The sequence below is a fragment of the Corapipo altera genome, unplaced genomic scaffold (genome assembly GCF_003945725.1).
Source record: "Corapipo altera isolate COAL_440 unplaced genomic scaffold, ASM394572v1 1, whole genome shotgun sequence".
Classification (NCBI taxonomy): Eukaryota; Metazoa; Chordata; class Aves; order Passeriformes; family Pipridae; genus Corapipo; species Corapipo altera.
In genome coordinates, this window is record NW_020884873.1 from 25,851,170 (window position 1) to 25,877,737 (window position 26,568).

Below are 26,568 nucleotides of genomic sequence, written 5' to 3' on the forward strand. Positions count from 1 at the left end.
TGAAGAACCTCTCGAACCACCCCTACGCGGTGACGGTAGCAGAAAACATGCCATTTGGACGGGGAAGCTCTCATCTCATGAGAGGAATGATGCAGGAACATAGAGCCCGTTTTATTTTTGTATGCTTTTTTTCATAGCATGGTTCACAAGCACAGAAAATTAAGCTGTCTTGAAACAGAGGCACCTATCCATTATTAGAATTTAACTAAACAGTTATAGCAATCTCTCCTAAAAAGCTGTCTTCTGTCTCAGGATATTTGTACACCACGTTGGCTGTGGCTCAGCTACTTAGTGGTGCTTATTTGCCTTCAGGATTGAAGTAGTGCCTCGCTAAAAAAAAAAAAAAAAAAAAAATTGCTGAACTCTTGTTTCTTTGTATAACCATAATTTAACAAATGAGTAAGATAGGAATAAATAAAACCCGACCTTTAGCTATTAGTAAACATGTTTTTAATAACTTCTTAACTTAGTGGAACCGGCATAACATAAAACGCTCTTACCTGCTCTATTGTTAAAAAGCTATCAATTGCATTTCAGTCAGAAGTAATTTTACATCTACCTGTGTATTTGGCTTATGTAATGCTTTATGCAACAAGAAAAAAAAAGCATTATATAAATAGCAATCAATCAACTAAGAAAAGGTTACTAACTCCAAATAAACCTATCTAGCATTCGAATGAAGACCAGGAGAGGAACAAATGCTAGACCTCGGCAGACAGAGATCATATGTGCTAACTAGTCGTGTCAGCATCTCTCACCAAAAAAATTGAGGCAGTCCGTCTGTGCTCATAAAGAACAATCCAATTGTCAAAACGCTCTGTAAATAACAGTGTAGTTCACAACGTCATCCACTTCAACTTCCAGTCCTTGAAAGGATGGTCAGTCTGGGGCTGTTACACAGTATTTCTACTAAAAATCTTTTGAAAACCCAGTCCCTGATCATTTGACATCATGAAACTTCATGAACTCCAATGAGGATTTTACTGCTAACAAACCCTCAGCACAACTTGAGGCTCAAAAGAGTGCCTTCCGGATGTAGTCAAGGGTATTTTTCTGTCCATCATTGACCTTGGAAACCAGGAAAGCAGTTCTCCACAAGATGCAACAGCTACTTTAGTCTACTTGTTACTTGCAGGCCATACCAATCCCCTTCCCTACTCTAGGCATATTTGAAAGACTGTGTGAGAAGCAAGAGCTGTCCTATTCCTACTTATCCACAGCTACATCCATGACCAGTTGACATCCCACTTATACGAAAGAATATATGAAAGTATATATGAATGTATACGTTCCTCACACAGGCTCTAGAAACTCCTGCAGTGACAGACTAATATTCAAGGCTCATATGCTTTTCCAAACTCCTATAAAAATATTTCATTTTTCACTTATGACTGTAAAAAGAAATAAACAAAACATAAACAAAACAACTTAGCTTGCTGGGGGGTTTTGTTTGGTTGATTGTTGGTTTTTTTTTCCCCGGCTAGGGAAGCTAAGAACAAACTGCTTGAAACTCAGATGTAATATCAGGCTACTCAATCTTTCATAATATATTTTTAGTTCTATTCCTGTCTTTTGGGGGCATGTGGTAATATTACTTTTCATGTGGGTTTTTTTTCACTAAAGAAAATAAAGATCGCTTATTATTTCAGTGTGTATCAAGGAAAGACTGTACCTTCATAAATACACATTGTCATTATCACGATAATTTGAAATTAAAATCAAAAGGATATTAATCCAATATATTCCTCACAGTGCTTTTAACAGTTGTAATGGAAGACCAAGCAGCAGTTTTGCAGCCATGTGTCAGAGGCTAGATTTGGATTCCACTTGTGGTATGTTTTTGAAAAATGTACAGTGGACACACCTTTAAACGAATGCATGTTTGAATAATAGGATTATAAATAATTAATTATAATGATTTACTCAGTCAAATGTGACACCAACTCAGCCTGCACCAAAGCAGTGTCTATGCTATATATTGGCTATTTACATACCTGATAAAACAAGCAACAATCGTTTGAGTCAGCAGGTTACCCTGTCTGAATATTTAAGTAGGAAAATCTGCCTGTGTTTTGTGATTCAGGTGTGGGTGATCCGAGTGCCATTAGCACTTGGTTATCATTCCGAATATGCATTTTGGGGAGCTTTTTTTTTGTTGCTGCAGGTGTTTTTCCTAATATCCCCATTCAAACAACAGAGGATTTAAAGAACTACTGTGCATACCTTCAGGTAAATTGCACGGGAAAAGACAGTCAGGGGTCCCTTCAGGAGAGCTCCCAGAAAGCTTTCCAAATTAGGGAATGATATCCATCAACGGTTCAATGCATAAATGCACCTTAGTTGTTTTCTTCTTAATTTCTAATGAATTCTTTTCCACATTTCTGAGTCTCAAGTTTCACACATCCAAGGAAGATTTTTTAAAAGAGCTTATTCATATGACGTCCCTTCTCCTAAAAGATCTACAGGGAACAGAAAAAAGGGTCAAGGAGATGAAGCTAATAAACCACAAAGAAGTCTGGTGCACCATCCAGAAACGGAGTTTTGGGGACCTGTGGTGCAGGCTTTGCTGGACTGTCACTGTGACTCAGACACTCCAACATCAGAGCAGACTGCCAGAGAAACTTACTTTTAAGAATATGTTCTTGTCCTAAATGGGAATTGCTGCATCAGGGAGCAGATGGAAGAAAAGAAGAACAAAAAGAAAATGTAGAAGAAAGAAGGAAAAGAAAACCCCCAAAACCCACAAAAAATCATGAAACTGCTTGCAGAGTAGGGCTTGAAAAATTCATCCCATAAATATCCACCATGTGTATCATTTGTGTTACCTCTGAGCTTACATACTGTTAAGATGTGACTATGAACAGCAAGGCATGATGGTTGCTTCACCTTATTCCTGAATGCAATAAATGTCTCTCTGCTAGCTTGAACAGAAGTTGCACCTTGCACGTTTTTCTGTATTTGATCAGACACACTGTATTTTCAACACTGTAATTCTGAGACAAATGTGTTGGATACAATAATAAGTTGTCAAACTATTACACACTGCAATGTTACGTAATGAAAACAGCAACTTGTTTTGACATACTTTATAATTTCATTCGTGTTGGGTATATTACTTAACCTATGCATAACAATATCAACTCATGGAATAGCAGACTAAGCATTTTATAAATCCAAAAAGACCTGTCAGTGAATATTGCCATTCCAATTTGTAATTTAGTAAATTGTACGTTAAAAAGCTACCTTTTACCTTTGTAAAATAGAATGCCTTTAAAAATGCTGCCAAAACATTTTATTTAGGCTGGGCCGTATTTCTTATTCAGAAACACTTGGAAAACAAAAGACACGAGGTCTGATAACTTTTATACAGAAGGCAGTTTTTAGATACAGAGCTAGATACAGATAGAGATGATATAGATGATATAGATATAGAAAGGTACACGAAATCTGAAGTATCTTATTTACAGCTCTAGTGACGTGCAGTATATTATGGCTACTCTAGACAAATAGAAGGGATAATTTGCAAGAAATGTCAAATTGTGAACTGCTTGATTTTGTATTTGGATCTCCAGTTAACCCCTGTAACAGTGGTTACATACACTGCCACATGTAGCGGCAGACATTTTGAAATAACAATTGTTTTCCTATAAAACTTACAAATCTGATGTTAAAATTGAAATCATAAAAGCTCCAGTCTTTGGGGGTGACATTTAATAGTATTTAGACTGCAGATTCTGAAATCTAGTTTAACACTGACTACATACATTGGGAAACAAACTAGATAGCATAAGCATCTAGTGATATTTTATATCCTGCTGACAACTGCCGCATTTCGACAGTCAGGTAGGTCAAGCAGGTCTTCTCAAGTAGGCTGCACTGACTTTTGAAATGTAAAATGATAATAAAAACAGGACACTGACTCAAACAAGCAAGGTTATTTACTGGAGGTTTTCTATGAGATCAGCCATCTTTTTATCTGAAAATTAATGTGAGTATTCACAAAATTGGAGGTAACTGCTTTTAAACCATACAAATGTGTATCTTAGCATAAAAAGCACCTCACAAAATAATGTCACAAGTAATGTAAGTACATTTTAAAAACTGCCACAACATAAGAGTTTACGTTCTTTTCTTACTAAATTTTCAAGCCCCATTGCCTTCCCCACCTCTTTCTCTGTCTGTATGGAGTTGAGGCTCACAATATTGGACAAAACCAGATAAGCAAATACCAAAGACAGCCTTCCCTAGATTCAATCAGCAACTTCTCCCCTTAAAGTGGAAAACAGTAAAATAATGTTAGGCTTTGAAATCTGTCCTGTATGTTGATGAACAAAGCATTCACTAGAAGTAATGAGTTAGATACCCGTGAATAGTCGAAATACTATTTCTCTTCTCTTTCTCTAGATCTCCTTGCACCACAAAATGTTTACACATTGGTCTGAAGAGCCTGGCTACATGAACAAATTAAGTTGCATTAACAGCATCATGTAGGTCTAATTTTTCATTACCCCAGAACAAAATGGGAACCTTTTAAATTATTTTCTTTCTTTAATCCTCTAGGAAACCGTTAGAAGTATTTGAAAGTATAAAACTACAAAAAATTGCTTTATCATATTATGACAATAATTTACGATGAAAAATCTAGAGGACTTCTCATATTCCTAAAAAAAGAAAAGTGCATTCTCACCATTTGTAGGTTGCTGCAAATTTTTGCTGCTTCAGTAAAATATTCTAAACAGACTTCTCTAAGAATAGCATTGATGGCTGTTATGTCTCACAACATAGTTTGCAAGCATGTATTTTATTTAGTGAGAAAATGAGAATTCAGTGTTTCAATATGTGACATACATCACATGAACCCTTATTACATTTGGACTTCTCATCCAGTTCTTATAAGCAAGCCTAAACTTAATCACTGTACAACAAACCTTGTAGAGTTAATCAGTTCTGCATTCTACACCACAAGAACATATAAGCAATTGAAAACACAAACTATGATAACTTACTGACAGGTATAAAATACTTCGACCAAAAACACAAAATCCAAACCACTGTAACCATGGATAATAAAATAAGTCAAATGTAGTTAACTGAAAATGGTTTATTGGTTATAAAGGAAAATTCAACAATTGATATTCACTGGCTTAAAAAGAAACAGGTCACCATATGCTCTCCATATTTGATTAATCAACCAGTTAAATTATCTCAAATATTCAGCTAATATTCTTAAGCTTTTGCCTTTTTTTGCCTGCTCCCCATCCTCCGCTGAGCTGCACTGGATGGTCTCGAAATGATATCCGTTCTTTACGAGATGGACCCAAACAGGATTTTTCTGGAGTAGAAATATTCTTTTCTAAACAGTAAACAGACATGTGAAATTAAAAACCAACCAACCAGAACTCCCTAAATTTCACTGCATCACATTCTTTTCTAATACGATAAAATTGTCATGTTTAATTTGACAGCACAAAATTTCATAATTATGTATTGCTCACTTTTAAAAGTAATACAAATGTTTTCACAATGTAGTACTTAAAAAAAATAAACTCTTTTGTGTACTAAAATTACTACACAAAATTATTATATTTTTAAAAGCGCAATTGTCTGTCCATTTTGCGCTTAAACACTTACAGAGATACTCAATGCTTTTGACACAGAAACTCATACTTCATGTAGATGGAGAACTAGTTCAATTAGATATATCTAATTAACAGTTATTGTTTTACTATATTAAACTGAATAAAAGAGAGATTTCTTATGTTCAAAGTCCAGGTATACTTAAACTTAGATACTGGATGGTGCCACAGCAAGTTTAAGAAAACACAGAAATACGTGAAACAATCACTTTCACTGTCACGCATACAGATGCTTGAGTAATTTAGACAATAGTTTCTACAAAATACTTAAAACAATTATGCAAATAAAATAACCAGTAGGCTTGACTAAAGGTATGATATTTGTTTAGCATAAATGAACACTTTATGCCCAGAAATATCTTTCTTTGGCATCTGTGGAACAGAACCCAAACTTTGCAAGACAATGATGCGATATTCACAGTACAGCAGTTCAACTGTTTATATATATATGTATATATATATAATTAATGATAGCTTATCAAATACAAATTTCATTAATATCCTTTTGCCACTTACCAAAGGAAAATATTAATAACTATATATTTTTAGTAAGTATTTTTGATGGTTTAACTTTTTAGTACTTCTCAATAGCAAAATAAATTTCTCACAATACATTGTCCCAAAAAATTAGAACAAAGTTTAAATATGACCGAATATCATTCTATGTACTAATATATACAACATAGCTATAAATTTCAAAGATTAAGAGTTTCTTTGTTTTCTCATGGATGATTTTCTGTAGCCTGCTAGATCTAAATGTCAGGAGCTTTTCCCAGCCTACACTTCCCTTTCTTGTGAATTCTTAAATTATGGCAAATGTATCTTACTAAACAGTTCTCTCTTTTGGCAATCAAGAGCTTTCAAGTATTATTAACATTATCTCCATTCATTTTCTTATAGCTCTACAAATGTAGTCAATTACTTTTTTTCTTAAAATATATAATTTACTCTAGGTGTACCTCCTAAAGGTTTAAAGTACTGATGTCTTGCCTCTACAGAATTCCCAGATTCCCTGCCTTTGGATTATTTAACACCTCAAATGGTAGTAGGTCTCTCCAGTGCAGTGCAGTGCTCTTTTGTTAAAGAGCAAAAAAAAAAACTATTTAATCAAGCAGTAAACTTTTCATTAATTATTTTGACTGGGAACCATAACATATTCACTGAAGGCTGAAACCCTCAAATTAGTAAATCAAGTGCCTAATTAGTGAAATTTTAAAATAAATCTAACATGGTAATAATATTTTTAAAATTACATGCTTTCTTTAATTTAAAGAAATATTTTCTGAAATTGAAAACATTGTTAAACAACAAAAAGAATTAAGATTGGAATATGTTCTTTGTTAAAATAATAATAAAAAGAAAGGAAATTGCTATTGTATGTTTAAAGTGGAAAAGAAGTTTGGGACTAACTTATGCTTGTGACTGCTTTTCCTATGCATTTATCTTCAAGATTGTATCAATAATAAAGGTAAACTAGACATACCAGCTTTTTCTTTCTATATTTTGACAAAAAATATTTTTTATTACATTATTTTTAAAGCAGAATAAATACAATGCTAAAAGAAGCCTATCAATAATGAATTCGAAAACTAGTCTAGAAGTAAAAAAGTCAATGCAGTAAGACAGTCAATCAAACTCATCCTAATTGCCTGATCTGGATTATTTCTGTATTAACAACCTCACTTATTTATGAACCTCTATGTACTTCTAAATATCATTTTTAGGATGGATTTCAGAAATCTATATGCAAGTTTTCTGGCTTTCAACTCATAAGTACATGCAATTGGAAGGGATATATTGTTCTTACATTAGTATGAAATGTATATTATTGTTTCAAAGACCTGCTGTAATTTGCTGCAAGAAACTTGTGAATAGTCTTCATAAATTACTAATACATCCTTTTATTTTGGCAGAATAACAACCACATCTATCATAGCATGAATTCTACTTGCCTAAATCTCAGAGTCAAAAGTTCACAAAGTTCTTTTTTTATTTCTGATTGTAACTGCTTTACACATTGTTTAGAGGGTAGTCAAATATTTTGTGAAAGAAATGTAATAAATTATTAATCTTGCATATATGCAATTATAATCAGTATATAAGCTGTCTGACAAGACAACATTTTATATGTTGGTGAGAATCATTGCTCAAGATTTACAGACCCTCAGTAATAGGGCAGGATAACTTCATCAGCCTGAAGGTATTTTCACAAAAATCCCAGATACTCTAAAGGTGTTGACTCTCTATTCCTTTGAACGTGGGTTTAACAAATCAGAGGCTCTCCCAAAGTCTGACAGTCATGACAGTCATTCTTTATCGAGTCTCATTAGATTTTGTAGGGTCTGTTTTAAACTTTACTAACACTTGTGACCTAGACAAACCGATTTAAAGCACAGACTACTCTTTCTTTCCATCCTTCAGACAGATCTCAGCACTTTCAGCCAAAGAAAATCAAACCATTGTAGAGAGTGATCAACTAATTTGGAATGAAGTATCTACAAGACAGTTTTGTTGTAAATCACTGTAAATTGTTCCCTTTGTATGTCTCATCTTTTCATCTTTGAAACTGACATAATTATGCTTGCACTTCCAATAAAGCACTTTTGATATCTACTAAACAGTACTAAGAGATGGGTATTATTGTCAGTGCTGCTGTTCCAGTGATTGGTCTAACTGGAGTGATGAAAGACAGAGCTGGCATAGAAATCCAACAGTCTATTCCCTGAAGAAGAATTCTCAAGCACACATACGACTCATGCCAGCACAGTGCAGTTTTCTTACTCCTATTCCTATCATAACTATTTCTTAGACACTATACTCACAGACTGCTTCTGTCTTAAGCATTATTTATGATTGAAAAATTGTGTCATGAAGGAAGGAAACCTCATTTACAATGAAGGTATTAGTCAAATATGCAGTTCTTTCTCCTAGTTAATGCAAGACCAAACAGAAAGAAAAATGAAAACATAGGAATAGAATCATAGAATAATAAAGGTTGTAAAGGACCTCTAAGATCATCAAGCCCAGTACTGCCAAGTCCACCACTAAACCACATCTCTGAGTACCACATCTACATGTTTTTTGAACATTTCCAGAAACAGTGATTCTGCCACTTCCCTGGTCAGCCTTTTCTAATGCTTGACCAACCCTTCAGTGAAAACCTTTTTCCTAAAATCTAATCCAATAATGATAATCCAATAATGAATGGAATGCATTGCAAATATATAGGATTTACCTGATTGATCATACATGAGACCACAAATTATTATGCTTACTTTTACTTCATGTCTTTTGCTATTCCAGGTAAAATCTAGGTATGAGCATTTTTGTACTTAAGTGTAAAGTAAGCATCTAGGTAGAATCTTGCAAGAAAAAAATAATTGCATGCCAATTAAAAAAACCCTCTGGAGATGTTGTCAATACCTGTGTTTACAACAGGTTTTCTGATTCTACAGTTTTCAAACAGACAATTGTTTCAGAAATATTCAATAAAGACAGTTTCATTACCAAATGGTTAGAATTTTGTCATGATTGAGGAGATGACAGAAGATGAGAGCCTGGTAAGGGACAAAAATGCCACTTTGAATTAATAGACTGAACCTAGAAATGTTCCTTAAAAATACAGTCTTGTTTTTCTAAAAAAAACCCAAACCAAAAACCAAACTGAAATCCCCCCAACATATCAAAATTAATAGGCAGCTGAATCCTTATTATATTTGTTTCACTTATATTTGTTGTTTTGGGTCTTTTTGAGGAACTTTATATATTTCTCTTACAGCATTAATAATAGTATGAACAGTTGTTACAGAGAGCTTGGATTTGCAATACCTACATTTTCCTCTTAACTATAATGTGTCCTGCAAATGAATGGTTAACATATTAGCATATATTAGTGAAAAAAATTACTACTATCATATTATTTGACTGATAAAATAAAAGGTGACATTTACCATCATATTTTGCTATAAATATAAGGATATCTGTAAGGCATATATTTAATTAATATGCATATATACACACATAGGTATGCACATGTGTATTTGTGATTTATGAATAACTGCAACCATAATCATAATACTTTTCTTTCATGTTATGTTCCTTAAATGTATTTGTAGTGGTCCCTACCCAAAGGCAACAACAGAAAGATTCACATTGCTTCATGATATTATCTTTACTGAATATAAATTAAATATATTAATTGCATATAAGCTAAATATCTTTACTAAACATAAATTTGAACAGTTACATTGGATTTACTATATACAGTACTGATATTTTTGCCAACAACAATAACTATTATTATTATTACCATTACTTGTACTAGAATTAAATAGAACTTGGCAAGTGTATTAAGTATACTTTAACACAATACACGGTCATTCTAATACCAACTGATGTGGGAACAAATCTTAGCCAAAAAAGCAATTTGATTTCTCCTGTCCCAAAGCAGTCTTTGGAAGACAGGTTGTAGCAGGCTGTACATTCTCTTACTTGTAGCAATTTACCATATGAAGCTCCAGAATGGTCTGAAAGACTTTCAGGTGCCTGTATATATCAAATAACCATTTCTTTGAGTATGTGCTGAAAGCTTGTCTTGGGGTAACTTCACATGCTTCTATTTCTAAGCAGTCACTTTCTGGTTGTTTAATCTGTTTTCTGCTATTGATTTGTTCTGGTCTTTTTTTTGTTAAAGCCTGGGTCTTTTAACAAATGTTAAGGCTTACATATCCTCTGTTTAGATAAGTAATGCAATATGTAAAATGCTTTGAATCAAATTCTTGGTGTCCAAGAAGAAAAGCTTTGTTAAACAGGTTATGATAGAAATTTTATGATGCATAGTAGACGTCATAGGGTATTTATCGATCCACCTAACATTGTGTGTCTGGAGATATAATTTATTTCAAAGTCTTTACCATATTGTATTACTTAAAAGCAAATACAGCATAAGAAGGCATGGAGAAAAAACTTCAACATTTTAATGAAAGTGACCAGAACGAATCCTCAGCAGCAAAGCATTTACATCAATTTAAGCTCTGAAAAGAAGGTAGGTTCAGCAGGTCTGTGAAAAAGGTAAATGCTACAATATCAGAAAAGTTACTTTTTAATAATGTTACTTATGCCTATACTGAAGTTGGATCAATTTTTTTTTTAGTTGCACTATTTACATAAAAAATTTATTGTGTTGAAATTTTATATTTTTTTAATTCAAAATTATATTTAAAGAGCATTGAAAAGCCTCAGGAGGAACTTATATGAAATCCCACATGATATGTAAAGATACATCTTCTTGCTGTATGGAGATTTGAAGACAGAATATACTCATAATTAATTTTTTTTTTGTAAGTAAATGAGGAATTTTGTCTATAAATCTTCTTGACTTCACATTGGTAGGACTAGAGACTAGTTTTAAAATCTGGTAGAAACCATGAACTTAAATTTCTTTGTTTATCAAACATTGATGCTGTTCTAACTAGATCCTGCTGACAATTACATACTTGAATAATCTGAACTCTAAAATGTGACTGAGTCACATGAAGGAGTTCAGAGAGGTAAGCATTTACAAGACTAATTTATAAACATTTATTAATTTCCCTTCCACACACTTAAAGTAAACATAATAACCATAGTGCTCCAAATACATTCCTGTAAAATACAACATTTTTTTAACTACAAACAGGACTTTCAGCACCGCTGGTTATTAAAGCTCAGAATTTATTTTGTGTTTCAGCTCCTTATCTATTTCCCCAATTTTGACCATTTAGGATGAAATTTTACATACTGAGTATATGCCTTTGGCTGAAGTTTCTGAACCGTTGGTCACTTCTAAGAAAATACACAAAATATTTATGTTGCTCCTGCAGGACTTGAAATCTGCCAAATAACAGAGCCTTCCTTTTAGGATATGTCCAAATTTGGATCAACTATATACAAATTGAAGGTTTTCCATGATCAGAGAAGGAGTTCTTGATTTTTTGGGCTATATTCACTAAAATATCAGTCAGTATGGAAACATGCTTTACCATGACACTATACGGAGCTAAGCAAGACTTCCTAATGAAAAGGTTGAAGATCATGCTAAGTCAGGGAACTTAAAAGTCTGCTTGTTCCATGCTGTCTGTGGCAGATGGAGCATAGCTACAGGAACCATGGAGAAAATAAAAATCAAAGCTCCTATAGGAAGGAGACTGAGAGAAGAGGCAGAGGGCTGGAAGTAAAATTCAGAAGAGAGATGAGACTGACTTGGAATGAAGGTAGAAGAAACTAAAGCTAACTTGGCAAACAATACCCTGGCACAGCTGGCACAAGAGACTAGAATGACTTGACAAATAGACTGACACAGAGCAGAGAGAAAAATACAGGGAAGAAGAAAGTTGTGAATTGGTAAAGGGGAACAGAGTAAGAATAAAGATGATGAATTATGGGGCACTAGATGGTCCCTAATTCTCAGAACTTACATAACTAAAAGTAGTGAAAATACAGGTGATGATAAGGAAGAACACAAAGAGTAAGTACATTAAGAGTCTGGATTCAAAATCTGCCTAAACAGTACATTAAACCAGGCCAAATTTGGAGGAGGTCTAAACTAGGAGATGGTGAATCTGAGGAATACTGTCAGGAATAATCCGGATACAAAAGAGCATGAGAGGAAAAAGGTAATCAGACCAGTATGTTTGGAAATAAACACAAGACTTCATGGCATATGTGTGAAAAAAACCTAAGAGTGGATGGGAAAGGAAGCTTATGCTGAAATAAGAATTTGGAGAAGCAGAAATAAGAACCATTCATAATAAAAGAAAGGATTACAGAACACAGGTGTGGAAAAGACAGCAATTAAAAAGAGAAAAAGTAGAAGGAAAAAAAAAAGGAAAGAAAGACTGACTTGGGCAAGAAGATCTTATAGATACATCTTTACCATCCAGTGCAACAATCAGAAGTAGCCTAGCATCCATTACTGGACCTTTCAGTGCACTGACTTGAGAAATATTTTTGAATCTACTTGACAAATATCCCACAGCAAAGGAAACCTAAAATTGTTATTATTTACTCATTTAAAATGACAGAAATCCTTGTCATTGGTCTAATGGTTACATGGTTCTAAGTGAACTACAAGCTAATGTCTCAGAATGGATTTTTATCTTTTTTTTTTAACCTGGTTTCTCTTTAAAAAAAAACCAAACAAAACCACACCCACACTGAAGAACCCCCAAGCCTTAGCAGAAGACTATCAGACTATAAAGTTAAGCATTTAAAACTTAGGAAATGCCTTTGTGTATCTGTTCTTGAATTATTTTCATAATTGAAAACACAGATGATGAAATTACATGAGATCATGTATCATTTTTCTCCCTAACCTGTTAAATTCAATGAAAGTAAGTTCTAAATGGCTTTTAAAATCTTCATTTAGGTAATTTTTTAATATGCAACCTCAAAGTGAATTAAGCAGCATCGTGTAGTCTGTTCAAAAAGGTTAGGTATATGTTGTTTGATAGTTAACTAATACGTAGAAAAATATGTATGCACCTCCATTAAAAAAAAAGAAAAAAGAAAAAGCAAGAAGGAAAGAAATATGCAGAAAAGACCCCTGGATAAAATATAAGTAATGACATGTAGAGCTTAAAAATGAGATGTTTACTACACACAGAGAGTTTACAAATCCAAAATGAAAGACAGCAGTCTTTGAACCAGAATATATAGACAATAGTGATGCTAAGAAGAAAGGAACAGGAAAGTAAGAATTTTTTTAAGTGAAGCTTTACCATACACTGCTTAAAACAAAGTTGAAGACTTTCTAAGGACTCTCATTATCAAAGAAAGGGAGGCAAAAAAAATAAAATCCATGTGGGGTTCTGTTAAGAGCAAAAAGAATTGAAAAGATGTAAAAAGAAATTGCAGTAAAAGTTATCGTGGCTTTCTTTCTCTGAGTTGGAAGACTTTCCACTGTAAGAAATGCAGAATTAAGCTTTATTTCACTGACTAACAAAATAGTAAAGTTTGAATTTATATGAGAAATAGAAATTATTTTTTTTTTTAGTGGAGATATACCTGGGTCCATTTTTTGAACTAAGAGTGATGAAGGAATGACAAGGTTCAGGTCCTAATTTATTTTATTTTTTTTTCCTGGAAAGCAGTGTTTTACTGATATCAGAGGCTCTCTGAAAAGCTATAATTCAGGGAAGAAAAGAATTAAGAATTCTGGACAGTATTTAAATAATGGTTAAAGGCACAGCTCCCATTGCATTCCACTTTCACATTCTGGTGCTTCTTGAAATCCCTGTCAAAAGATTGTCATTCCCAAGGCAAGTGCAATGAAAAAAACTTTAAATTTGCACAGAAAAGAAAACCACAACATTGTGATGACAGTTTGACAATGTAAATATATAGGAGACTCATCTAAAGGTCCAACATCAGTTGGTGAGAAACAGATTAGGATGATGGACAGTAGTTGATGACTGTCATAGCCTATTCACAAATTGGACATTAGTATATAAAAAATTCGTCCTGTCCAGTCAGATATTAAATAATCCTTAACTTCTAATTCTTTAAATATTTCTATGTCCATCTTGCAACTTAGTGATGACCACACTACCAGTGTTCAGGAAAGAACTAAAACAAAAATTACAACGAGCAATTCACACCAATGTTTATGGAGTTAATAAAAATACCAGTGATCGTAGGTCCTACACTTGAATCTTACATAACTGACTGTAAGCCACTAACCATCATGTCTTATGTATGTGTATCACAGAAATATTATTCAGCAGGGAAAAAGAATTTTTTTCCCTGTTATTTTTTTACAAAAGCAAGGTAAATCTATGAGAAAATAAAAGGTAGAAAATATAATCAGCAAAAGGTCGTGCTAACACAACTACTTTTGCAATTTATTGGGACTAGGTATCACAGAGATTAAGATTTTAGCAGTGGTCAGGTAAGAATGGACAAAAAAAACCCTCCAGCTACACCCACCCCAAAAAATCAGCTCAAGCAATAGAAAAAATAGTTACGTGGGATCATAAAGCAATAACTATGGTTTCCAGAAAGAATATAAAGTAGTATATATCTATATAAAGTTCTTATATCATAACAACTGGACATCAACAGAAGCAAGGTCCTAAATTAGATAGATAACTAAATAGCCCAACTGAACAATAGTTACTCTTTCTTTAGGTTATATTTAATTTTTTTTTTGAGCTTTACTTTTTAATACTGGGTCAATTTAATTAACAGTCAGTTTTCCCTTTGAATGTGTAACAGGGAACCAAATCAAATACTTAAAAGTAAAAAAATGGTTTCCTTAAACTAAGATATACAATGTTAAAAGCATTTATTTTATTACTTAATTAATTTTGCTTTGTCCAGGAACAGAATTAAGTCAGTTTAGGATTAATCTATCTCATCCAACTTTTTGAGAAAAAATAGTAAATTTGTGTTATAAAAGACTTAAAATTTTTTAACCCCGAATTCAAAGAACCCACCTTTGGAAAATATATAAAGTACATAATAGTTGGGAAATTCCCAAAAATATTTCTGAAAATCCTGACTAAGCCTTTCTAAAAACCCCTGTGAATTAAAGGATAATAACTTTGAAGTGTTGCATGTTTTGTCTTTACAAAGATATGACCATTCACACTACATTTCCCTGTAGTATATATTTAAAGGCATTTTATTTCAGTATCACATAGATTTGGGTTTTTTTATTTTTAAGTAAATATACTTCAGAATCATTTATCTTGCATTTTTAGACCTCACTTTCCAGCCTGTAAGATCTCAACAATTTATTGATACAATTTCTAAATTACAAGTTATATATAAGGAACATGATTTAACAATTTATTCAAGCGACAGCACCTCTGAAGTCACAGAATCTTTATAATAATCTGTAATACAAGAGCAAGTTAAAAGGGATACACCTACTAAATCACTGAAATTGTTTCTAGGCATCTTCATTTAATATTTCAGAAAGCAAAATCAAGAGAGACTACACAACAGGAAAGCATTTTATAACAAATACATTCTAAGTAAAGGTAAATTTATGATATATTTACATTAAGGATCCCACAGGGCTAATAATTTATTTTTGATCATTGAAAAGCAACGGTCTTTGGTAAACAGAACTAATGTAACAAACATGTTTATATACAGCATATGAAACACACAAAGGTAGTAGTTATGTTTGGTTTTATATAGAATATGCATTACCATTGAATGTATCATCACTGTTTAATTTCTCAAATCCATGATGACAAAATTTATATAAACACACATGAAGAAACTTATGTAAAAAGGTGTAAGACCAGGACCTTTTTTAACATAGTTCCTGGACTACTGAAAGGAGAATGAATATGTAGTTATGCTGTAGATGTGTATTTTTTGGAAGTATATTTATATTACTGTAAACTCTCCTTCTCCCCCTGCCTCCCGCCTCTGCCCCCTCTCTCTCTCACGCACTTATGGCTCTGCCAGCTGACTATTGTCCCTGCTCCTTTCCTAGTCTCTCCTTATTGAAGGTACACTACAATGACACTTTTTTCTTTCCTGAAGAAAAAATCTTTCCCAAGCTCCTAACATAGGCAAGTTCTACATGCCTATATTTGTCAAAAGAGCTTACTTTTATTTATTTTTCTGGATGGAGTTACAGTGTAGGTTACAATCTAAGACACCAGTTATACATTAATATGAATGCAGTGTACACTATTTAACTCAATTATTCAAGATATGCATGCATTCTATTCTGGATATATGAATATAATGATAATATCACCATTGATATCAGTAGCTTAGAGTTATCTCATCTAAATTCAGGATCTTAGCAGTTAGGAATCTCATCTAATTTAAATGGTGTGGCTTCATCACTAACCAATGGAGAGGAGCAAGAAAACTCAGGACAAAATTTGTTCTTTTCTAAGATGGCAGGCATACAGAAAGAATCATATTCTTTCTCTACGGATAAAATTAGCTTAGACTGTGATGATAAATTTCATCTAATCTAATTTTAGGAATGTAAATCGAGTGAATAAGCACAAACAAATTGTACTCACTGTTACTGTGGTGAACTAATATAATGTAAATAAATCTTTATTCCAAAACCTTCAAAAAGTATGTCAGAAAAATAGAGACATCAAGTATTTTTACATGTTTTTCTTGAATTTTAATTTGCTTTTCACTGAAAGTGAAAAGTCAGTATATATGAAAACATAATCAAAAAGCCAATTCAGTAATTACATATAATTTATGAAATAATCCATTTTCTACTTTGATACAAAACATTTCAAGAAAATTCACTCCTTAAAAAGTTCTAGGAATTTTGATAACTTTTCCAAAATTGTTTAACACAGCTTATATTTTTCATAATGTATATTTTTGGGGGTTGGAGTTTTAGTTATTTGAAAAAGACATTGTACACAAATAACAAAATATAGTATGACCTTATCAGAAATATATTAACATTTCTTCAGTTATGTTATGCAAAGTAAGACATAAAACTTAAAATTCCATCATTTTATGACTTTCAAGTATTATTTTTGTATTTTATATATATATATTATTTTGTTAAGTTTTATGATATTAGAGTGGTAAAAATATAAGGCTTTAAAGGGATCCTCTGTTACTGAGCTATAGTAAGCTCAGTGGGATCATGTACTACAGTATAACTGGTGATCAACATGACAGAAATCTGTGCCTTGATTTAGGATATGTGTTCTAGTATTCAGATAACAAAACATGCATTTTTAAAAGCTCTTTTGGAAAAAAAAAATTCAAGCAAAGATAAAAGAACCAAATCTGTATTATAATTTAGGGAAAAGAAAATCTTTTAAGAGCTCAAACGTCAGACAACCTAGAATATGTTACTGGCAACTTCCCATTAAAATCACAAGAGGAAAGTCTATTGATATTAAAGATGCAGTTTTTAAATAGAACTGTAGAAAATGAATGAAAAGGCTTTAGGTAAAAAAGAAACAGAAAGATAAGTAGCATGTGTTATTAAGGATTTCAAGCACACTCAGTTCTACCTAGCATTTTAAAGTGATCTTTAATACTGATATTGAAAGAACCCACAACTTACTCGAAGATCTTGTTGAGTGTCTGTGTGGCAGCGTGTTTTTTTCTCTGTTCTCAGTCAAAGCACTTCCACTGGCCATAGAAACAAGTTCTAAATCCATGTCTTCTCTGCTTACAGGGCTTGCCTGGAAGCAGTGGGAGAGAATGTACACAATCATGAAACAAAATATAACATTTTTTGAATGTAGCTCACATTACTCCAAATAAACAAACAGGGTCTGTCAAACAACCTTCTTCAAAATGATACCACAATCCTTTTTTGTTGCCTAGGCTGAACAAATGCACTATGTCAAAGCACTTTTGTAAATAAGAGCCGATCTTAAAATTGTGGTTTGTGATCTGAGTCAACGCAACAACAAAAGAAAACATTTTAGTACAGTAATTTTGAAGAAAATCAATCTTGCAGACGGCTGATGAAACCTTAAACAGCTTAAGATCATTTACTGACCAGTCTATAATTTAAGTTATAGTTGAATGTCAGAGATGTCATATTGGATTATTTCCTGCAATATTTATGTTTTATCCAGGACACATATCACTTCAATCAGACAAGGGCCCAGTGAGTAATTTAATCTTTTAGGTTTTTGCTAATTAGCCATAACTATCAGACAGCATTTTAATTATACTTTAGCTAAGAGTATTGTATTAATTATAAACTTCTAACATCCAGTGGTCATGGGTTTTGGCATGAGACAGGTTACCTGCATGCAAATATGGTAAAATAGAAATGAAAATCATATTTCATTTTAGCAATGGTATTTTGGGAACATGTAGGGCAAAGTTTAAAAACTCTGACCTGGAAGATATCACACACTGTAAATTGTAGATTGTTAGTTTTGCAGAAACAACTTCACTTACTCATGAAGGAAATGAAAACTATGCAGCCATCTAACTCTACTGTTCACTAGATACTGAGGGCCAATAACAATGTTGAGAAAAATAAGACACTGCAGATGAACAACCTACAAAATCTCCAGTGTAGAGTCAGTCAGCTGGAAGTAACAAACATAAAGATAGAATTTTCTAGTCTCTGGACCTTCAGAAGTGGAGTCCAGAAAAGCAGATTAAGTCCTTCCTATCTGGGCTGAAAATCTAGGTGTCTTTCAAAAGCTAGGTGTCTAACTGAGTAGAGAACCTTTCTTTTTACATATAAAAACAAACAAACTACAGAAAAGGAAAGACTATGCTAGTAGTAATGTCACCCAACTTTTTTGTAACATTGTAGTAGCATGACTACTCAATCAGGTATCGAGAGACTGAGTCTCAACTCCCAGAGAGTTAAAGCCTGCAGCTCCCTTTTTCTCAGGAAAATGCTGTTACTGTGAAGTTGTAGGCTATTCTGGAGGAGACAATCTCCAGACTTCCTGTTCAAACTAGCTCACTGTACCAAGAGCAGCACTACACCAATGCAGACAGGCTTTGTAGTCCAGTCTAACTCAGAGAACTCAGATGAAATGGAGACCTGTTTCATTTCCTTGTCTTTACTCAGTCACTGTTTAATGTAAAATTCATTAAAAAGCTCGTACATTTTCAAACCAAAACCTCCAAAGATACAGAGATTTTACACTCTTCCTTAGTGACTGCATACCCTTTGTGTCCACACAGAAAGTTTATCCCTTGTTTTCTAATGCTTACCTTTTGTTTAATGACCAGGATTTTAAAGTTTTGCTTTGCACAGGTAGCAGGCTTTATTATTGCTGTAAACATCAATATTTTATTTTCTCTTCCATAGCAGCATCAAGAAACTTTGAAAAGAGTAATGTTCCATCCTACCAATTCTTTATATTTTTTGGACTTAATATTTACAGTTGCTTTAAGGTTGTGACAACTTCCTATATTCAAAATCTTTAAATAGAAAGCTTTTAGTCTTTCATTAGTAGAAGTAATGTAATCATTGTGATGTTCAGAGAGATTCAAACCAATGGAACTGATCATTCTTATTTCCATCTAACCTTTCAACACACCACAAAAGTTTTCTAATATCCCAATTCCCAAAGACCCAGGAGACCACAGTATTCTAAACAGATAGCCTTTCCACAGTATCCAATCTCTACCATCATAAAAACCGAGGCTTCATCATCTTGTAGACAACAATATTCAGGATTATATGCTAGCTTTTAATAGGGCTGGCTGTCTCTCTGATGTAAAATATTTGTTATTTTATTTCAAATAAAGATAAGTGTTTTCACCCAATTAACAGTCAGAGTAATATTTAAGGTTGTATTAATCACTGGAGAAAGTTTAATTTCAGGTTTGTAAAGAAGCTGATCGAAAGTCCTCTGAAGCTAATTAAAACCTTCCCTTTTATATTTATAGTTTAGAGCCAAAATTTGGAAGAAATTTAAGATATAGATACAGTTTTTTGCGAAGTGTAGTATTGGATTTCCATCTGTAGCGATCTCCATAGTTAACTCTTCAGACTTTATGCCCTTGGTTTTATTACTACAAATCCTTTTTTCCAATTAATTGGAAATTAAGTTCAAACAAGGGGAATCTTTGCCTTGAACACATCTTTGCATCTGTATATTTGTGTATTCCTATGTAAAATTATCAAGATATTCTGTAACCTTCAGAGATAAAAAGTGCTTTTAAATTCAAGTTATATCTTGAATTTAATGATTTATATCTTGAATATATGATTTGGAGATACTGATCAACAGTGAAATGGTTAACCCTGTAGGTAAGTTAAACTTCATAAAAAAAGAATCAGGAAGTTCATCCTACTTGTTATTCAACAAAATCATACTAATTTAAAGTAGTAAGTTTAAACTGTAAGTCAGCATGCCTTCCTAAGTACTTCTATGGTAGTATTAGTAAGAAAAATCATCAAAATGACCAAGATTCAGATAATACGGTCTTAGATTTACTGCAGGTTACTACATAGGAATAATCCCCAGTAAGAAGTGCTAAGACTTTGCTGTTAATATGCAACCATTGAAATACCATTTTGTATCCCTGAAAAATAAAGTTTTAAATTATTGGAATGTGCACAAATAGCAGTTAGAAAACTATATGAATTTAGTACTTTCAGAATGCAGGCTTATGGAACACATAAAACCCAAAGATCCTATTACACATCAGGAAACTTCATGATAGAGCATATGACATATGAATAAACTACTGGAACTGCCCAGGAATGCTTTCCTCTTCTATTTCTCTCTCTCTCTTTTTCTCTTTTTTTCTTTTGTTTTACTGTGTACCAGAAATGTTTGATAATGATTGAAGCTAAGTGTTAACTTCCTTTTTATCACGATTTCATAGCTTTTAACTCACCTACTGTGTAAAAGCAGTAGTTGTTCACATTTCAACCTTTAAAAAAGAACCCTTGTAAATTTTAAACCCAAAATTCTCCAGCCATCTGTGTGTACAAACCACATCATTATTTCATTGCCTATATAGTACTGTTTTCTGCATTAGATATACATTTTATTCCATTTTTTATTTTTTGAACCCTCTATTTCAATTTTCTCTGCATTTCATTCATGTGGAGTAGCTATGTAATTATGTGGCACAGGCTGTGACAATTCCATAACTTTGCCAGTTATGTGGGCACACCACATAATACTATTGTGGGATTGCAACAGTATTTTGTGGATAGAACCGCTTATTGTAAATAACATACAATCTACCTATGTGCACATATGCTTACCAATAATTACACGATATGTAATTTAGATAACATTATTAGATTATGATTTGCTCAAATTAGATCAATTACTGTTTTGGACTCAGCCTAACAAATAACTATTGGTGCTGCTGCAATCAAACCCCACCACAATCACTTGGTTCATAATTTCAGCCCCTAAACTTTAAAAGAACTTTAAAAGAACCTAAGAACTGGACACGTCCCATGCAAGAGAAAAATATTTGACAAAATCTGTCTTAAAGAAAACAGTAATAGCAATATCTAAATCTCAAAAACATTTTTTTTCAAAAGTGAATTTTAGAAGAGTTTATGGAATTGTTTCCAAAACATGCAAATTGCATAGGTGGTGAAGGTAAAGGAGACAGAGGTTAGAAAAGGGCAAGATTGCTCAGAGAACAAAATGAGGCATATGACACATCATCTAACTGGGAAATATTTTCTAATGCAATATTTTACATCATGTATATGAGTATAAATCACTAATTCTGTATAGTTTCTTGTTTTGCCCTACCTTTTAAACCCCACATACTAATATCAATAAGAATATCGCTAATTTGGCAATAAAATGTAAAGTATATATATATATATATATATATATAAAATAGATTGAGTATAGTCTAATTTTATGCAATATTTTTAATAATGTTACCATATTAATATACAATTCCAACTTACTGTATTTCAATAAATGACACTGAAGGCATATTAGAATGATTTAGTTATGTGATATATAGAATGTGAGAATATTTAAAGTTGTTCAATAGACAAGAATATAGATTTTTAGTAAATAATGTAGTTGGTATTGAACCATATTTAATTTTTTTCAAATGCTGATTTAGAAGCTTTAAAAAACACACAGTGGCATTTGATGTCTTAAAAACAAACTCAGTGTGAGACATGAAATTAGAACTCTATGTACAAACACGGGTTCTTGTGTTTGTAGGCTAAAGGCTAAAATATTTCTTCTGATCTCTGTTAATGAGTAAATATTATATTAATCAAAAAATTCTCCTCTTTTTACACAAAGTGTGGATTGGAAATACCTGAATTCTGAAAAATCTCACAAAGAAACAAGTTCTTACCACAAGCTGTACTCGTCTACTGTCACATATTGCAGGATCTAATTCAGGCAAAAAACGACAGCTGGGAAAAACATAGGATAGAAATTTCAGTATGTCCCACTGTACTGGGTTCTCTGAAATACCTGTGCAGAATCTTTTCCTAGCAACAATCCTGCTTATTTTTAAAAATAATCTCATTATTAAAATTCATAATAGAAAGTAATATAACTGATAAAGTAGATTAATATTGAATTTTTTTGTACCTAAGATTAAAATAAATAAATAATTTGTAATTGTCTATTCAAAAGACAGAATACTAAGTTAAAATATATATGTCAATAAATGCAACCATGCATGAATTTTTGCATGTGTTGACATAAATTGCAGCCAAACCAGTTGTAATATTACTCTATGTAGGAATAAAATTGTTCTCAGTCGCCTAAATGTATCAGCTGTTATAAACTGTCTATCAGTGACGTTCCCATGGAGATCAAGACTTTTGCCATATTAAAAAATAATTTTATGATCTTCGCACTATTGCAAATACTAGTGCATTGCACACATCCGGAGAGGTAGCATAATAATATTTAAGAAAATTCTTTTATAAATTTCTGTGCCTTCTCACTTTCAAATATTTCTGTTCCAATATTTTCATTCAAATTAAAAGTCGTGGAAGTTATCTTAAACAAACACTTGGGACTATTTCACTATTATGGAACATGACTGACAGATAAATATTTTTGCAAAGCCAGATAAATATTTCCTAAGGAACACATTCTTCATATACTTTCTACAGTCATTGATACAAAGTGGGTATGTGGGATATTTTTCCACACAAGACAGAACACTATGCAGCCATACCTGCCTACTGACACTTTGGTTTTATTAGAGGTGCTTTGCATTGTGTCTACTAATGACTTCATTAAGGTATCAATGATGCCATATTGAATTTATGACCAAAATATACTTACTGTGTCTTCATGTTAGTTTAGGGCATATTAACCTTTCCCTTAATTGTGTTGATATTTTATCTGTTCAATAACCAAAACTGAATACAGAAGGAGCATTTTACAACATTTTAATACAGTATACTATGAAGATGTAAAAGTTGGGTTTATGTTTTGAAGACAAAATATAAATACACACTATTTAGTTAAAAAAAGGCATTTTTTAACTTCTTTAATCAAATCTAACAATATAGCTAATGTTACAATTGATCTAATTACATAAACCCATAATATATATCAATAATGTTATAAAATACATGATGAATAAGAACTTTTTTCCTACACTCTTTATGGTCTAAAAACCGCTGCATTGCTAACATAAAACTATGTAGTTATTTACCATGAGATTCTGCATTGTTTATCATTTAATTTTCACTGTGGAAGAAGTATCTATACAACGATTACTAAACCAATTCTAAAGGGTGACATGTTTGGGATCCAGAAATATGGTGTACTGTCTGCTAGCTGCAAAATCATGTTTGTTTTAGAACTATTAACCTAGGTTTCACTTTACAAGAATAATTTAAAATAAAAATAAAATCTAATTTAAAGGCAATGACCTCACCACTTCGTATTTCTGGAACTCGTTGCTTCATAATCCAAAAGCTGTGCATGAAGCCACTGGTATGTGAAATCTTTTTTCCTTTGCAATTTCTCATCTAAAGCAGTATCCAGCTGAGAACATTCTTCTTTTTTACCTGGGGAGGAAAAGAGATACTCCTGTCTGTCATCATTATTTTAAAATATATTTTCTTTAAGATTCTCTATATAAACTTGGAGCCTACTGCCTTTTGCAAAATAAAAAATGTAATTACTTTATTTTCACGCAAACAGTCCAACTATTCCTTCAGATAAAGAATAAAATAGTGATATTATGGAAAAAAAATCTGTACAATTCTGGAGACCCTTCAGTTTTTGGGACCATTCTGCTGAATAACAGATATGTTTTGAAACATAAGGAAGAGGATGCCAGAACTGTAAGAGCCTGCAGAGGAAGCATCATTGTTGCATGGGGATATTCAACTTTTTAGTTTCTACCCTTATACATCAACTTTATAGGTTATTTTTTTTTTTGCACCTTCAAATCAGGACTTTTATGAGTCATTAGAAAACTTTTTTCCTTTTTTTTTTTATAAAAGCTTTTTGTTTTTCTCTTTAACGTTATTTCAGACAACACTGAATTATCATCCATCCCTGTTGCTAATTATTCCTTCATTTTTCTTTCAAATATTTTTCTTTCCTCAGTGATAGGTGAATTCAGCAGATACTAGAAGTTGTTTAGTAAACTGCAGGAGCACTTGAACCTGCAAAAAAGCATAGGTGACCTCACTTAACATCATTCCATTTGACCACTATGAATACTTTAACTATCAGTAACTGTAAAGGCGTGGGGGAGGAAAATGTCAGAACTGCCATGTTTAGACAACATAAACTGGAGTTACAGGCTATCCATTAACTCACCTTTTAAGACATTTGGTACCTGAAGTATTTTTTAAACTTATCTGTAAAAATTATAATTTACTCTGCATAAGCTTCACAATATAATTCCTCACTTGTATTTTACCTGGCTTTGAGCTCATCGCTTTCAACTTTTAGCTCTAAGGGATACTATTAAAGTATCATAGCTACTTATTTCACAGTCTGAAATACAATGTCTTTTGGTTATGCTCTCCATTTGTCTTAGTATAGGGAATCCCTATTCAAACCAAATCCATTCCTTAGGCTGAATGTATTCAATTGTCAAGGCCATAGTTACACCAATAAAATTAGGCAAGGTCCTGGTCCAGAATATAAAGTCATATATGTCTTGCTAGTCACTCATGGACCAGAACTTAGGCAGAAGAATTTATCCTTAGCTGATGTATAGAATTCTCCTGTACCTCCCTAGGAAAACAGAAAATGAAAAGCTTGGATGGACAGTCACTGTATCTACCCAAATGAGGTTGTGAGGGTTGATTAAAAAGGTCAAGCAGTGAATTGCATAATCAGTGCCAAATATTAAAGAATTCTAATTACACAGTTCATCACCTTCCATTATTAAAGTGCGAACTATTTCTTCTTTTCTGCGTTTGTGATATTGCTCCTGGTTCAGGAGTACAGTTTTCTAACCTTTACATTTTGAAAATTTATAGGTTCCAAGTCAATAACTACACTGGTACCTTTGCAGCTCTCCATTTAAGAAAGGTACTATTTATAACAAGAGTAAGACACATTCAGTGTGACTTCATAAGAGCAGTCCTGGAAACTGAGCCTTCTACATATGTTCTCCAATGAGGAATAATCTCCCAAGAAATTATATTTAGTTTTTTTCTTATTTGTATTTACAGAAAAGTTGTTCCAGTGTTACCATCTTCCTTAAGATAATTACTTCTGAATCGGTATTTATGCATTTATTAAAGTGTTTGCTATCTTTTCATCCATTAAAAGGGAAATCAACATAGGGGATTTAAATTTAAAAACAGTATTAGAAGTTTACATCTGAGTCTGTGTGTTGAAAGAAGATGAACATACAATAATCTGTGACAAAATTTACAAAAAAAAAAGAATAATTTTAGCTTGACAAGGTACTTTCAAAAATGATTTTAAACAGTTTTCCTTAGTTGCAGTTTCAATTTTTGATTGAACTATGTTTGAAACACAATTGGTTTTATTTAATAAAATGTTATTTTAATTTATTTGTATTTATTTTTCCTTGTTAATTATTGAAACACAATTCAAACAAGAAAGCAACCAAGATAAAAGTGCACAAAATAGGGTGCATATATATAGCACATATGCACATATATATGCTATATAGAGAGAATATTCTTGTTCCATATTAGTGTTAATAGTGACTTTTTTTTCCAAATGGGCAGACACTGTTCAATAATTTGTTTATAATGCTGTAGAACACTCTATTCTATTTTCTTATTTGGAAAAATTCTTACTTTTTAAAATATTCTTACTTTTTAATAGTAACACCTCTCTTTTTAATTCTTATGAAAAAATATCTATATTATGAAGTAAAGCACTGCATTATCACTTTTCTATTCCACTTATGAACAACATGTGTTTGAGAATCTGGTGTATCAGTATCATTAACATGCACTGGCTTGATAGCTTTCTTACATTAGGGCTATGGGCTTTTAAAAACCTGGACCTGATTTTGTAGAAGTACTAAC

General features: G+C 32.5%; 1 protein-coding gene across 10 annotated transcripts in view; it reads right to left on the bottom strand.

Moving 5' to 3' along the window:
- Nucleotides 1–26,568, bottom strand: part of LRRIQ1 (leucine rich repeats and IQ motif containing 1) — a 109,141-nt gene that overhangs the window by 391 nt on the left and 82,182 nt on the right. For 5 of the 10 annotated variants that reach the window (XM_027663385.1, XM_027663380.1, XM_027663355.1 and 2 more), the window contains 3 exons: nucleotides 23,973–24,105; nucleotides 22,422–22,482; nucleotides 17,698–17,818 (listed from right to left, as the gene is read on the bottom strand). In XM_027663385.1, the coding sequence (XP_027519186.1) occupies nucleotides 17,698–17,818; nucleotides 22,422–22,482; nucleotides 23,973–24,105 (315 nt within the window). Of the gene's footprint in view, nucleotides 1–2,223; nucleotides 2,460–3,920; nucleotides 5,354–9,143; nucleotides 9,194–17,697; nucleotides 17,819–22,421; nucleotides 22,483–23,967; nucleotides 24,106–26,568 lie in introns of those variants that run through there. The other 5 variants (XM_027663370.1, XM_027663364.1, XM_027663390.1 and 2 more) reach the window with 4 other exon arrangements.